General features: G+C 33.9%; 1 protein-coding gene across 1 annotated transcript; it reads right to left on the bottom strand.

Annotated features, from left to right (window-relative positions):
* Positions 1–3,617: 3,617 nt before the first annotated feature.
* LOC117099963 (RWD domain-containing protein 4-like) lies at positions 3,618–8,676 on the bottom strand (the record flags this gene model as incomplete). Its single annotated transcript, XM_033239495.1, is given in 6 exon segments — positions 3,618–3,667; positions 4,168–4,270; positions 5,739–5,892; positions 7,208–7,317; positions 7,494–7,574; positions 8,560–8,676. Coding segments are annotated over 6 exon segments (522 nt in total), but the record flags the coding sequence as incomplete, so codon positions are not given.
* Between the last annotated feature and the right edge of the window lie 5,089 nt (positions 8,677–13,765).

The following is a 13,765-nucleotide window of genomic DNA, read 5'->3' as shown; positions in this document are numbered from 1 at the left end:
TTACTCGATTTGGGATGTCTAATATGTCTTTGGTTTCATAATGTGTTCTTAGTCCTATAAACTGCCTGCAGTTATTATAGAATGCACAACTTCCATCAGCTATATTTTCCGTCCAATTTTGTTATTACCATTCAAAAACTCTTTAACTTGAATTTAAATATGTCCCTTATGTGCTTATTGAGAACAGGCTCTACATAGGTATGATAACATTAAGTTAAATTTGTTTTGGATTTCGAAGGAACATTGTACAGCAGATATTAATTGTAACTCGGAGTGGAGTTGAATAGCTTAGTGGTTAAGGTGCTTGCCCTCAATTTCCAAGATCCTAGGTTCAATTCATGTGATAGCAGGACTTTTTTTCACAACTAAAAACAACTTCACTCGATAAGCCTCATAGAGAGACTTTGCTGATAAAAGCATCATATTGTTTTATTTATTTAAGAGGCCCCTGAATATCATCAGCCGGCCTTCTAGGATACGCCAGAAGGGTTACCATCTATAAATATGCCCTGTATATATATATATATATTTTTAAAGAGAAGGAATTCTGCATTCAAATCAATTCGTTTTAAAAATACTGTGTCTGACTTCACTAATTTCTCTCCGCATAAACGTGCATATGAACAAAAACAGTATACCGCAATTAGTGATTAGAGAAATATTATAATGGTTTGTACTGTATTCCTACTGTGCCCTCTGGGAAAACAGTAATTACTTACTAAAGAGGCGAACGTTAGTATAAAAAACAATTAAATAAAATATAAATATATTATTATCTTTATACACCGTGGTGATATGCACAGAGGGACAATTACAAATATACAGCTAATCCAGAAAGATATCGTTTTAGTGACAAATGCCGAACAATAGTTTCACACCTTCAGAGCAACGGACTTTTTAGTCTTATCCAATAGGCCTAACCTAATGGGATGTAACGCCGAAACCCGAAGATTAGGGGCGGATTGCTATAAAACGGTCTTAACTTGTAGTCTTTACTCCTCTAATAAAGCCGGCTTTATCACTTAGACGGTCTTACTAAAGTCATTCCTCTAAGACCATTGCTATAAAACAGTCTTCCCTAAGACCGCTTTGAGTATTGAAATGCAGACAGGCACTCCCTTTTAACGTAATTGAGGGCGACGTCATGCGTGCTCGACGCACGCAAATGTATCGAAATGAACGTAAATAAACTCCGTATACCTACTTTTACAGACGCTGAGAAGTGTGCAGAGTATTCGTCGTTCGGTTCTCCAACTTTGACGATCTAGGCCTAGGTCTTGCCACTGCACTGTTGAATTAATCAGCAGAACGCCATGATGAAAATGATTTAAGACCGTTTTAAGCCTCCTCTGAGTAGGCTTTAAAATTTAAGACGGCTAACTGGTTATTAGACCGCGGTATAGCAATGGTCTATCATTATAGACCAGTAGTGACGTCACGATTCTAGCCGGCCAACCGTTAAGACTGTCTAAAGACCGCTTATAGCAATCCGCCCCTGGGCTTACATACATGTCGATTGCCCATCTATATTTCTTGGACGTCAGAGAGCAAGACAGTAGGGGTTGGCCACCTCCTGCACAACAAGTCTTTTTTTCCCTACATTCCCAGCATAGGCATAAACGTTAAGGTAATGTAAACGCATAATAGGCCTAGTGTTATATTGGATCAAGTATCACTTGGTTATTCTGTTAAAAATAATCACACCATTTCGTACTGCTTTCTAGTCGAGTTAAATAAAAAAAAAGCTCAACATGTTCGGGATATAATACGTTTATGGATAAGAATAATTCCGACTGGAAATCGATACAAAATCTCAGTAGCCTAGTTCTCTAATTTTACTGAATGAGGACCCACTTTCTACCGACCTATTTTAGGTGACCCAAAATAAAATACCCGCCTACAAAAGGCTGAAAACAATAGTCATTTATGTAATAGTGATGATAATAATAGTGATGATAATAATAGTGATGATAATAATAGTGATGATAATAATAGTGATGATAATAATAGTGATGATAATAATAGTGATGATAATGAGATGATGTATAATGCTGATGGTGCGCAATCAAAATCAGCCAATAATCAATAATAATGACACGATTAGGATGATTATCAATAATGATAATATAATAATAATAGCTTGATAATAATGAGATTGGTACAATAATGGTAGTAATAATGACAATGAGATGATTAAATGGTATTGCCTGTGTGCAATCCCCCACAGATGATGATGATAATGAAATGATGATGTTGACAACTATGACGATGTTTATGACGATAATGGGGGTGCACTTCTCCACAAATGATCACATGGTTGCGAACTGTTCACATTTTCTCCCTATTTTGATGCACAGGTCCAAGTTGTAAGAAAGTCCTTCCAAAAGATCTGGTTAAATGAGTTTTCTTAACATATTTTATATTATTTTGCTATGCATGGCGATAGCCTGAGGCACTGACTTCTGTGAGACAATTGATATAATAGTAAAAAACCAGTGTTCTCCCGAAGCCGTTTAAGCCTTCAAGTTTAAAAGTAAAAATAACTGACCCACCAGTAAAAATTGTGTATTGGTAGAATAAAAAAACACCTGTCTCTTATACACATCTAGATGTGTATAAGAGACAGTTATATACCTCATACATAGATTCAATGCATCTGATTTGTTAAGAAGTGGGCAATACAAAGTACTATTCCCCTAAAAAATAGTACTTATTGCCCTGTCGCATGTGCAAACTCTAGGCTTACTTAACATCGCGTTGACCGCGCCACGGATCAGCGAGTAGACAATAAACAAAATATATGGAGGCTAGGCCTAGTTGGTTCAAGCTATATATATTTGCAAATCAGAGATATTTGTCACATAAACTTGTTAGTATGGAAAGGAATTAACAAATCGTCTTCTGTAATAATTTCCGAATGACATCCTAAAGCAAATGTTCACTACATGCATAACAACTGTAGTGAAAGTTGTATGCATGTAGATTTGGGGTCCATAGGCCTAAATGGATTCCTAAAAATAAGTTTATGTATCTAAATTAATATGTCATAAATTATTAATATTCTCTAGTATAATACACTTAAACACAAGTAATCATGGACCTAATAGGTCCACGATGTAATGTAGGCATAGAGTACTTACATGCTAAAATGTTTCAATTGTACAAGATAAGCACAGATGAAGTAATGAAAGAGAAAAAGAAAAACTTTAAATGGAAATTGAACATTCAAAACACTATTGAAACACATAATAAATTCCAATGGTTACCAGCAGTTTTATTTTGTTTATTTGAAAAATAAAAAACATAGTAATATATGACATTACATGGGTTAATTTCCACGCTTTGTAGTTGAAGTTTTTTCTTGTTTCCCTTTCTTGCGCCTTGAGCACTTTCTAAGTGGATATGTGCACTATATAAATCGTATTTATTATTATTATTATTATTATTATTATTATTAAATAGAAACTTAACTCCATAGTCCAAGGAGAAAAAGGAAAATTTGTGTAGCATAAGGCAATGTCAATTTAGTCAGTATATGTATAGTATTACATATTAAATTTACTACATTTAAACTATTGTTTCTATAATAGCATTTACCTTTACAATATAATGCTTACCTTCACAATATCAACCCAGTCCCAACCCCGTGGTCTTTCTCCTTTGAAATCTAAAATAAAAGAACACAACATGAGGAAGAAGGGTTTTTAATTAATTTAAAGATATACCATGCTGCAGTTTTATTAGGCTTCCAATCAACAAATAAAATTTATGAATATTTATTTCATATGAATGAGACAAATATGAAATGAAAAAAAAAGAAGACTTGAATCTGCTATGCCATGCTTTCTACTGTATATCATACAGAGGGCGAGTTAGCCCAGTGCTGAATGATTCGACCTTGGTACAAGACTGACCAAGATTGAGACTAGCCAACACTTGCCCGTGTCATTGGGTAAGACATAATTAATTCCCGCAGATGTTACATTAAGCTGTTAGTTGCTTACATAATAGCAAGGGTGTACATGCAGTAGGCACTGCATAGTCGGTATTGTGGGTCCCCTCGGGCCTATTCCAAATTTCCATGTTCATTTTTAACCAGGACTATTTATATTCTTCATTTTGCCTTTATTAATTTCGATTTTTATCATTTGTATGTTGACATATTACCTGTTTTGTCTGCCATTTTCCTCTTTTGTGCTTTTGTCAAATGTTCTTTCTTTTCCTTAACTTTTTTCGTCTGTTGCACATCTGTCACCCCAGCACTTGGTTCCTAGATTTCATTAGAAGGTAAATTTACTTTAAAACATAATTAGTGAGAGGTATTCGATAAAATAGAGTGGTTTATTTAAAGTTGGCACAACACTTCGGCTGTATGATTTGGTTAATATATTAGTTAATGATGCTTTAATTTCAGGGCAATCTCTTTATCTAAATTAATGTTGATTATGTTCTCTCAAGGGTTAACCTGACAACGATGAGGAAGACAACAACAACAATAATAATAATAATAATTATAACTATAATAATAACAATAATAATAATATGCGCTAAGTCGGACTTAAGGGGAATATCTTTTGTGTTATTTTCCCCTTAACGTCATGTTAATTTCCCCTTAACGTCGTTTTTTTTAATTGTTTTCTAATTTCTCCATTGTCTAAGTTCCCCTTAAGGTAGGTTTTAGTAACATAATAATAATAATAGTGATAATAATAATAGTGATGATAATAATAGTGATGATAATAATAGTGATGATAATAATAGTGATGATAATAATAGTGATGATAATGAGATGATGTATAATGCTGATGGTGCGCAATCAAAATCAGCCTATAATCAATAATAATGACACGATTAGGATGATTATCAATAATGATAAAATAGCTTGATAATAATGAGATTGGTACAATAATGGTAGTAATAATGACAATGAGATGATTAAATGGTATTGCCTGTGTGCAATCCCCCACAGATGATGATGATAATGAAATGATGATGTTGACAACTATGACGATGTTTATGACGATAATGGGGGTGCACTTCTCCACAAATGATCACATGGTTGCGAACTGTTCACATTTTCTCCCTATTTTGATGCACAGGTCCAAGTTGTAAGAAAGTCCTTCCAAAAGATCTGGTTAAATGAGTTTTCTTAACATATTTTATATTATTTTGCTATGCATGGCGATAGCCTGAGGCACTGACTTCTGTGAGACAATTGATATAATAGTAAAAAACCAGTGTTCTCCCGAAGCCGTTTAAGCCTTCAAGTTTAAAAGTAAAAATAACTGACCCACCAGTAAAAATTGTGTATTGGTAGAATAAAAAAACACTTATTAGGCCTAGGTAGCCTAGGCTGGCCTTCTTTCAATAAGCTAACATCATTCCAGTCCAGGCCTAGGCTATGACTATGTATTATTGTTTTTTTAAGCCATTAAACTCCACAATACCTCACGTTGCATGCGCTTAGCTGGGTCTATATGGACAATTTACAAGTAAAAATTCTCCAATTGGGAGAACACTGAAAACATTCAAATATTATGAATTTGCGGGAGATGGGTTATTTTCAGGGGAGATTTTTGCTTGCTTGAGGATGTGCGGGAGGCCATCCCAATTTCAGGGAGACTCCTGCGACTTCGGGAAAAAATGGGACCCCTGTTGATGAAAGCATGTCCATCAATAATGACAGACAAATAAAGAATAATAGTAAGAATAAATATTATGGTAAATACTGTAGATACCCTTGCTTGGATAACTTCTTCGACCTGATCCACCATAAGTGATTCTGCGTTTTCCTTCGCCCATTCAAATAGTGTATAAGTCATTGCACATTCCCGCCATTGCTCACCCTCTTCATTAATCTTAATCACAGCATTGCTTTTCACCTTAGGACATCTATTAATAGTGAAGAGAAAGTTTAATAATCAGGTATATTTATTCAAAATTCAAAAAATAAAAACCATTAAAATACAACCGAAAGGTCCACTGATTAATCTCAGATAAGAAAGTATAATACATACTCCAAGTATTGAAATACACGCCATCGTGTTGGGATTCAATATTTGGAGTATGTATTATACTTTCTTATTAAAATACAAATTAAAACAGAAGCCATTGGCAATAAATTGCATTAAAATTACAAAGTAAATGAGAAAGATAAAAGTATTAGAAATTTTAAAATTGTTAAGAGAAAACAAAAATCTTCATCTGGCTGAGCAAATACTGTAGTGAATAAGTGATGTTTTATAGCCAACTTTGTAAGTGTCTGAGACAAAATACAATTTAAAAACCCTCCTTTGGGACACCCCTCTTAAGAAGACACTTTTTCGGCCACGAAATGAAGGAAAGTATATCTTTTTAACACAATGGCCATCTTCTATTCAGGGGACATCCCTATTAAGGTGGCACTGTTTGGTCTTAAATTACCGTAATTATATATAGCACCCTCTATCTTTAATTTACTCAATATAGCACCTTCCTTTCAATAATCACAAAATAAAGCGATATCTATGTCAGTGGAATCGCTATGGATTACAATCCTTGATCAGTATGGCTTCATTAAAAGAAACTGATATGGCCAAGTACGGTATTCACATGTCATTAATTAATTGGTGGGTACAATAGGCCTGCACATTGAAGTTTTCTGAACATTTTTATGGTGCACAAGATATTACAATGTATACAGGGTATATAAAAATGGATGCTCATGATTCAACTCACGCATTATGCGTGAGACTTGACCCGGTGTGGATTTAGAGAGGGTGGGCCCCCACCTCTTTTTTGGAAAGTTTGAAAAAAAGAAAAAGAAAGGAATAGAAAAAAATTGATCGCCCAAAACGCCTTGTAGGTTGTTTTCGGACGTCTGGAAAATAAGAACACCCAAGGGAAGTGTTGTCTCTATTGCCCCCCCCCCTCTGCCACTTTGGGCCCCCTTGTTAGACATCTCTGAATTATTATAGTAAATACTGTATATTGATGATGTAGAACTTTAGAGCTACCTGTTTAAAGTGGAGACTGAACAAAATGCAAAGCACTTTTAAAACTTTTTGATTATTAATAAAGAGATGTATCAGGCAAAATGAGATGGGATAACACAACATACTGATAATTTACATAGTACATTATATTAACTTATATTTAAAAGCCAAAAAAATAGATCACTGAAATAATTTCCTGAAATAAGAGTTCAAAATATGTGTACATAACTTACATATGATTATTGTAGAATGCATCAAAGTTAATATTAGGTAACTCTGTTGGATAATTATCACCCCAGGCAATTTCTAATAAAAATGATTTAAAATGACCAATGTCTCCAACCTGCAAAAAAAAAAAAGATCAAAATATTAATACACACTATCAGTGTAGGATACTGCCCTCTACAACACACCACACAATCTTTCGTGTTCCAAGAACACCCTCTGTCTCAAAATCTGAACAGACAAGCCAATTTTAACACCCGTTTTCTAATCTGCTATTATCTTAAAACATTTTACCCGATATTGAAATGTAGTTGGGTTCAGCTCTTTAAAATTTTCATCTCCTTCGTAGATGGATTGCAAAACTTCTCGTTCTTCCTGAAAGTCAAAGGTCAAAAAAGGTATTAAATATATTCAATTGTACACATTTATTATTCTGCTGAGTAAACTGTCATCAATATACTTTACAGAGTGGCTTCTGCTAAGCCCCACCCCTGGGATATATCTGTTAACACATCCCACAAAACAACAGGGTAAACATTTGTTTGTAGTACTGTACTTCTTCTTCTACTTCAATACTCGTCAAAGCCTGCGCAGCATCTTGACGAGTGTGCTCAGCCGCCGACAGACAGCTTTGTTCCAGTGCAATAACACTAACTATGCGACTATTTACAATATGATGATCATTTAGGGTCTGGATGGCACCCTTGAACTGCTTTAGTAGAGTCTATAGTAGGCAGTTCAATTATTTCCTTGGGGACTGCTTCCCAGTGTTTCAGTGTCCTTGGGAAGAAGCTGAATTTATAGGTGTTTGAGGGACACAGGCATTTGTGAGACAAGCATATATTCTGGGCCCAGTTCATGTCATTGTTAATTCGACACCCAGAGAGATCAATTGTATTGGCGATGCAACAAGCATGACATGTGTTCAGGCACTTTTTTCATATCTCGTCATCTGGAAGACGGGTCTGGTGGGGAATCCAATATCTTGGTGATTGTTTAATTAGAATCTTCTAATTTTTGTTTACAGTAATCCATTTTCCAGCAATACATTTTCCTTTACACACTTATTCTGAATTAGCTAGGTCTAAATCAGTATTACTATAATAATGCGGAAGTTAAAGCAGCCTGATACAATTTCACTAGGCCTAGCCACCACCTTTCAAAAGCCTGTTCACCAGAACCGACAAGGGCTGAAATCCAGTCGCCTCGTGAAAGATTCGGCTCGACGTAAGCCTAGGCTTGACCTTAGGCCTAGCCCTGTAATAATCTTCAAATACAAATAATACTTGTGTCATTTTAAAATCGAGGTAACACAGATATTTGAATATCATTTATGTTGATTAAATAACGAAAATCTTACATTTTGAGCTTCTTTATTGTCCATATCTGTACAAAACTCCACACACACAAAACCGCATTTGCTTTACTCGCAACGATATTATTATTATCTTCGAGCGTTAGCCGAGTTGTATGGGACGCCTGCAGTGAATTCGGTTTGGCAAAAATAATATTATTGCATTTACAGGTTTAATATTTACTCGACAAGTCATATATATGATGCTTCCAAACAACAAATTACTTTTTAAATAGAGAACTGTGAGTCAAATATATTTTTACAATATTTTAATGGGCATAAATTGAACTCAAGCTTCCAAAACAACAAATTACCTTTTAATTAGAGAACTGTGAGCCAATATTTTTACAATATTTTAATGGACATAAATTGAACTTAAAAAAATGCCAATATTGGTGAGAAACCTAAAATAATGGTCTACGATGTATGTTTTTTCCAGAACTAGACGGGTGCACACGTCTAGAGGGTAAAACGTCACAAACTTTTGGTCCTTACTCAAATTAGTAGGCCTATATGATGATTATTACAGTAGTTTTGTTTTGCTTGCTTTGTTTGTATGACAAGTACAATCATTAGATGTTTGTATGCTCGTCAATGGAAAGTACTTTTCAAAAGCTAAGTTTCAGTTTATTCAACAGGCACTATCAACATATCAAGTTTATTTATCAGATCAGTTAAAAAAGTGTAATTAAACAACTGCAAATTAGCAGTTTACACAAGGTTACATAAATATAAAAAAGCGGTATCAACAACCGAAAGGTCCACTGATTAATCTCAGATAAGATATAATACTTACTCCAAGCATGGAGGTTCTATTTTATACCTCCATGCTCCAAGCATAGAGAAATTCTATTTTCTCTATGCTCCAAGTAGGCCTATATGCACACCATCATGTCGGCATTAAATATGTCATCATCAGGAAGTTCAACAAAGTAAAAAGCGGTATCAACAACCGAAAGTGAAATTAAACAACTGCAAATTAGCAGTTTACACAAGGTTACATAAATATAAAAAAGCGGTATCAACAACCGAAAGTGAAATTAAACAACTGCAAATTAGCAGTTTACACAAGGTTACATAAATATAAAAAAGCGGTATCAACAACCGAAAGTGAAATTAAACAACTGCAAATTAGCAGTTTACACAAGGTTACATAAATATAAAAAAGCGGTATCAACAACCGAAAGTGAAATTAAACAACTGCAAATTAGCAGTTTACACAAGGTTACATAAATATAAAAAAGCGGTATCAACAACCGAAAGTGAAATTAAACAACTGCAAATTAGCAGTTTACACAAGGTTACATAAATATAAAAAAGCGGTATCAACAACCGAAAGTGAAATTAAACAACTGCAAATTAGCAGTTTACACAAGGTTACATAAATATAAAAAAGCGGTATCAACAACCGAAAGGTCCACTGATTAATCTCAGATAAGATATAATACTTACTCCAAACATAGAGAAATTCTATTTTCTCTATGCTCCAAGTAGACCTATATGCACACCATCATGTCGGCATTAAATATGTCATCATCAGGAAGTTCAACAAAGTGTAACTTCCAGAGTCCATACATTATTAACATACAATCTTTACGTAGAAAATGAAGACCCCTATTTTCTCTTTTATTTTTAATGATAGGCTATACTCTGAGGCTGTCACAAATCAAAATTACAATATTATTTGGACGCCTGTTAATATCAAGGGTCACCCTATATGGGTGTCTACAAAACAAAGACTGAAGACCTAAAAAAAAACGATCACACCCAATTATTTCTTAATTTTTTTATTTAAAGTATTTCAAAATCATCATTAAACTATTGCCAAGTACTTCGTTTATCATTTCATGGGTTTATTATGAGGAACATCATATATACACTCTGTATGGATGTCTACAAAAACGTGGGCCTAAAATATAACGCCCGAAAAATAAATACTCCATTTCTCTCTTTGATTGTACTAAAAAAATATATCAGGCTATGACAAAATGAAAATTACGATATTATTTGGACGTCTGTTTGTGAAATTATCACTGGTCTTCGATTTTGTAAATGTTATAAATGTTGTTTTGTTTGTTTGTTTTTTTATAGACACCCCCGGCCATTTTTTCTCAATTATCTTTATGAAAATATTTCGAAATTTTACATGGGAATAACATAAAGAATATCAAGATAACCAAAGGTCTTCGTTTTATACACATCCTATATGGGTGTCTATAAAACGAAGACCTAAAACCCAAAAACTAAGATCCGCATTTTCTCTATTTAATTTTAATGTAAACATATCAGACTATTACAAAATCAAAATTACAAGATTATTTGGACGTCTGATTGTGAAATTATCAAATATAGACACCCTAATATGGGTTTCTACAAAACCGAAGACCTGAAAAACAAGTTTTAAGCATACCAATGCGTTATAGGGCGTACTCTCAGTAGCGCCCGTCAAAATGATCATCGAGCCCCCACCCCCCACACTTCGCCTTCGCGCCCCCTCATCAGCACCCCCACTTCCAGACTTCTAGATACGCAACTGTATATTCTTAACAAAATTCTGACTAAATATGCTATCCGCTGATGAGAAAAACATCCTCATGGCTAATATACCTGGAATAAACCATGTTTGTTATCTATCAAGTATGACACGAAATCCAAATACATTTTTCCACTTTAGCTGAGTTATTGAGCTTACACGAATTGAACAATATAAAAAACTATATTAATCATGCGATTAGAATCTCAAATTAACTGTAACCATCAAAAAAACTTCAAATACAACTTTTAGAGTATAATTTAGTAATATATGCACGCTTGTTTTTTTTGTTTTTGTTTTGTTTTGTTTTGTTTTGTTTTGTTTTGTTTTATTTATTTTTTGCTAATTAGTAACATATCTTTAAAGTAATGACGTGCTATACAGCTTCAGTCGTGTATTTTGTATGACCAAGCATCATAGAGGTATGTTGCCATAGAAAAATCTGTACTGAGATTGAAACCATAGTCCTGTATCAAAAACAAATGACAAGCCCTTTCTAACAAAGATAATAATTCATTGTAAATATTTATTCGGGATGATTATTTAACAAAATGGTTAACCAGTCCAATATATTTCCTGCTTTGAAATAAATGAAATAATGAATGAAATGAATCTAAACCAAAACAAATTCGAAAGTTATTTGTAAATATTGTTAATCGGGATAACTATTTAACCAAATAGTTAACCAGTCTAAAATACTTCCTGATATTTCTGTTTTACTTCCTAGTCTGAATCTGAACCAAAACAAATTCTACATGGCAATCAAAACTATTATATGTATGTATATATATATATATATATATATATATATATATATATAATATTTTTTTTTGCCATGTATATATATATATATAACTAACATATTAGTGCGAATAGCCTAAATTTAATGTTCTCTATAAAAAAAATTATATTTAGTTGAAATCATGTTTTTAAGGGATTTTATTTTATAAATACTTTTATTGGTGGTATATTTTTTATTGTCGAATCTACTCGACGGACTGTAGTAAAACAAAGTCATTGGTAACTTATATTAAAAAATAAACTGATAACGTCGACAATATTATAACGATTTATATTGTACGTAATTTGACACACTATATTATCCTATTTCGCAAGTAATTGTTAGGCATAAAGCAGCATTTAATTTTACTATTTACACAACACGTTTGCGTTACAAGTTAGTAGGCCAATGTAATGTCCGAGAAACATTTCTCTATTGTAGTATTGTTTGTAGACAGAGCCACTATGTACTTGACCAACGGCTTAATGATCCATCCAAAGGACGAGGTAGTATTAAGGGTAATGCCCTTATACAAATTGACACGCTCGATGGTTGATAGCTTTAAAGCAAGGTACGGGATGATGATGGTGAATATATTTGTGATTTTAATGGTGATAATGATAATGGTTGTTAAAGTGATTTTGACAATGATAGAAAGGTGGCAGTGATGTTAATGATGATGATAATTTAATTTAATAGGGTCTAGTTCAGACTAGGTGGATAAACCCAGCTAGACTCACCGGGTTTATCCACCTGCCAGTCTGGTCTGAACTATGTGGCTTATCTCAAGCCGGGCTCGTGTGCTCCTATAGTAACTATAGGCCTGGCGCGCCACACGGTTTAACCTTTCAAAGCCGGGCTTTAATAGTTGCGGGGGTCTTGCATTGACTTCGGGTAACGAAATGACCAATCAGCATTTAATTACGTACGCCGTGAGCGAGAGTACCCTACGTTTCGCGAGCAATGTTTTGAAACACGTTTCCTGGTTACCGAAAGGTCCACTGATTAATCTCAGATAAGAAAGTATAATACATACTCCAAGTATTGAAATACACGCCATCGTGTTGGGATTCAATATTTCGACATTAATTATGTCATCATCAGGAATGGTTACGGTTCATTATTATGCAAATTCTCGTGGCTAAACCCGCTAGTCTGAATGCCCGGCAAAGTTAAGAAGGGCTTAACGTTGAGCCGGGCTTAACTCAAGCCTAGCTTATCTCCAAGTCTGAACGTAGCCTAACATTTATATCACTGCGAGTATTTCATCACAGCTGCATATAAATCTACATAAATAGGCCTACCTTTCTTTTATTTATTGTCAAATCTTTATTTCAATCATTAATTAGCAAATAGGCCTATTTATATGGCTGCATTTGTATACTTTGTATAAGTTTTCTATAGGCCTATGTTAATGTCACAATTTCTATTCTATGCTCCATTTTCCACTTTTCTATACATTACGGGATTCTTCAAATCCGACTTCATGCCTTGACATCTTCGTAAATGGGATCAACCTTAGTGCGCGTTTCATCTACTGCAGCATATGTTGCGTTTGCGTCGTTCTTCGTGGTACTATAAGCGTTATCATTCACTTTGTTAAGTTCATTGTAAACTGCAGGAGTAGGCTTATTACTCAGAGCTTGGTAATGAGCGTTCTGATACTGAAGTTGAAATTCTCTTTCTTTTTTTTTCTAGAAAAAAATAAACAATATTTGATTAATGTTAAAACATGTACTTGGCCTAGTTAATTTAACAACACAAATTATGGCAATAGGCCTATTAAATTCAATATTTCATTTATTCATTAACACAAAAAAGTATTAAAAAGTGGACAAGGGACAGTTAAAAAGCTGAATGCTTGTCTAAACTTCACCTTTAACAAAGGCAAGTATATT

The sequence above is a fragment of the Anneissia japonica genome, unplaced genomic scaffold, assembly GCF_011630105.1.
Source record: "Anneissia japonica isolate Jap-2015-1 unplaced genomic scaffold, ASM1163010v1 scaffold287642_len20165_cov138, whole genome shotgun sequence".
NCBI lineage: Eukaryota > Metazoa > Echinodermata > Crinoidea > Comatulida > Comatulidae > Anneissia > Anneissia japonica.
The sequence above is the reverse complement of the archived record's forward strand: the minus strand, read 5'-3'. Positions and strand labels throughout refer to the sequence as shown.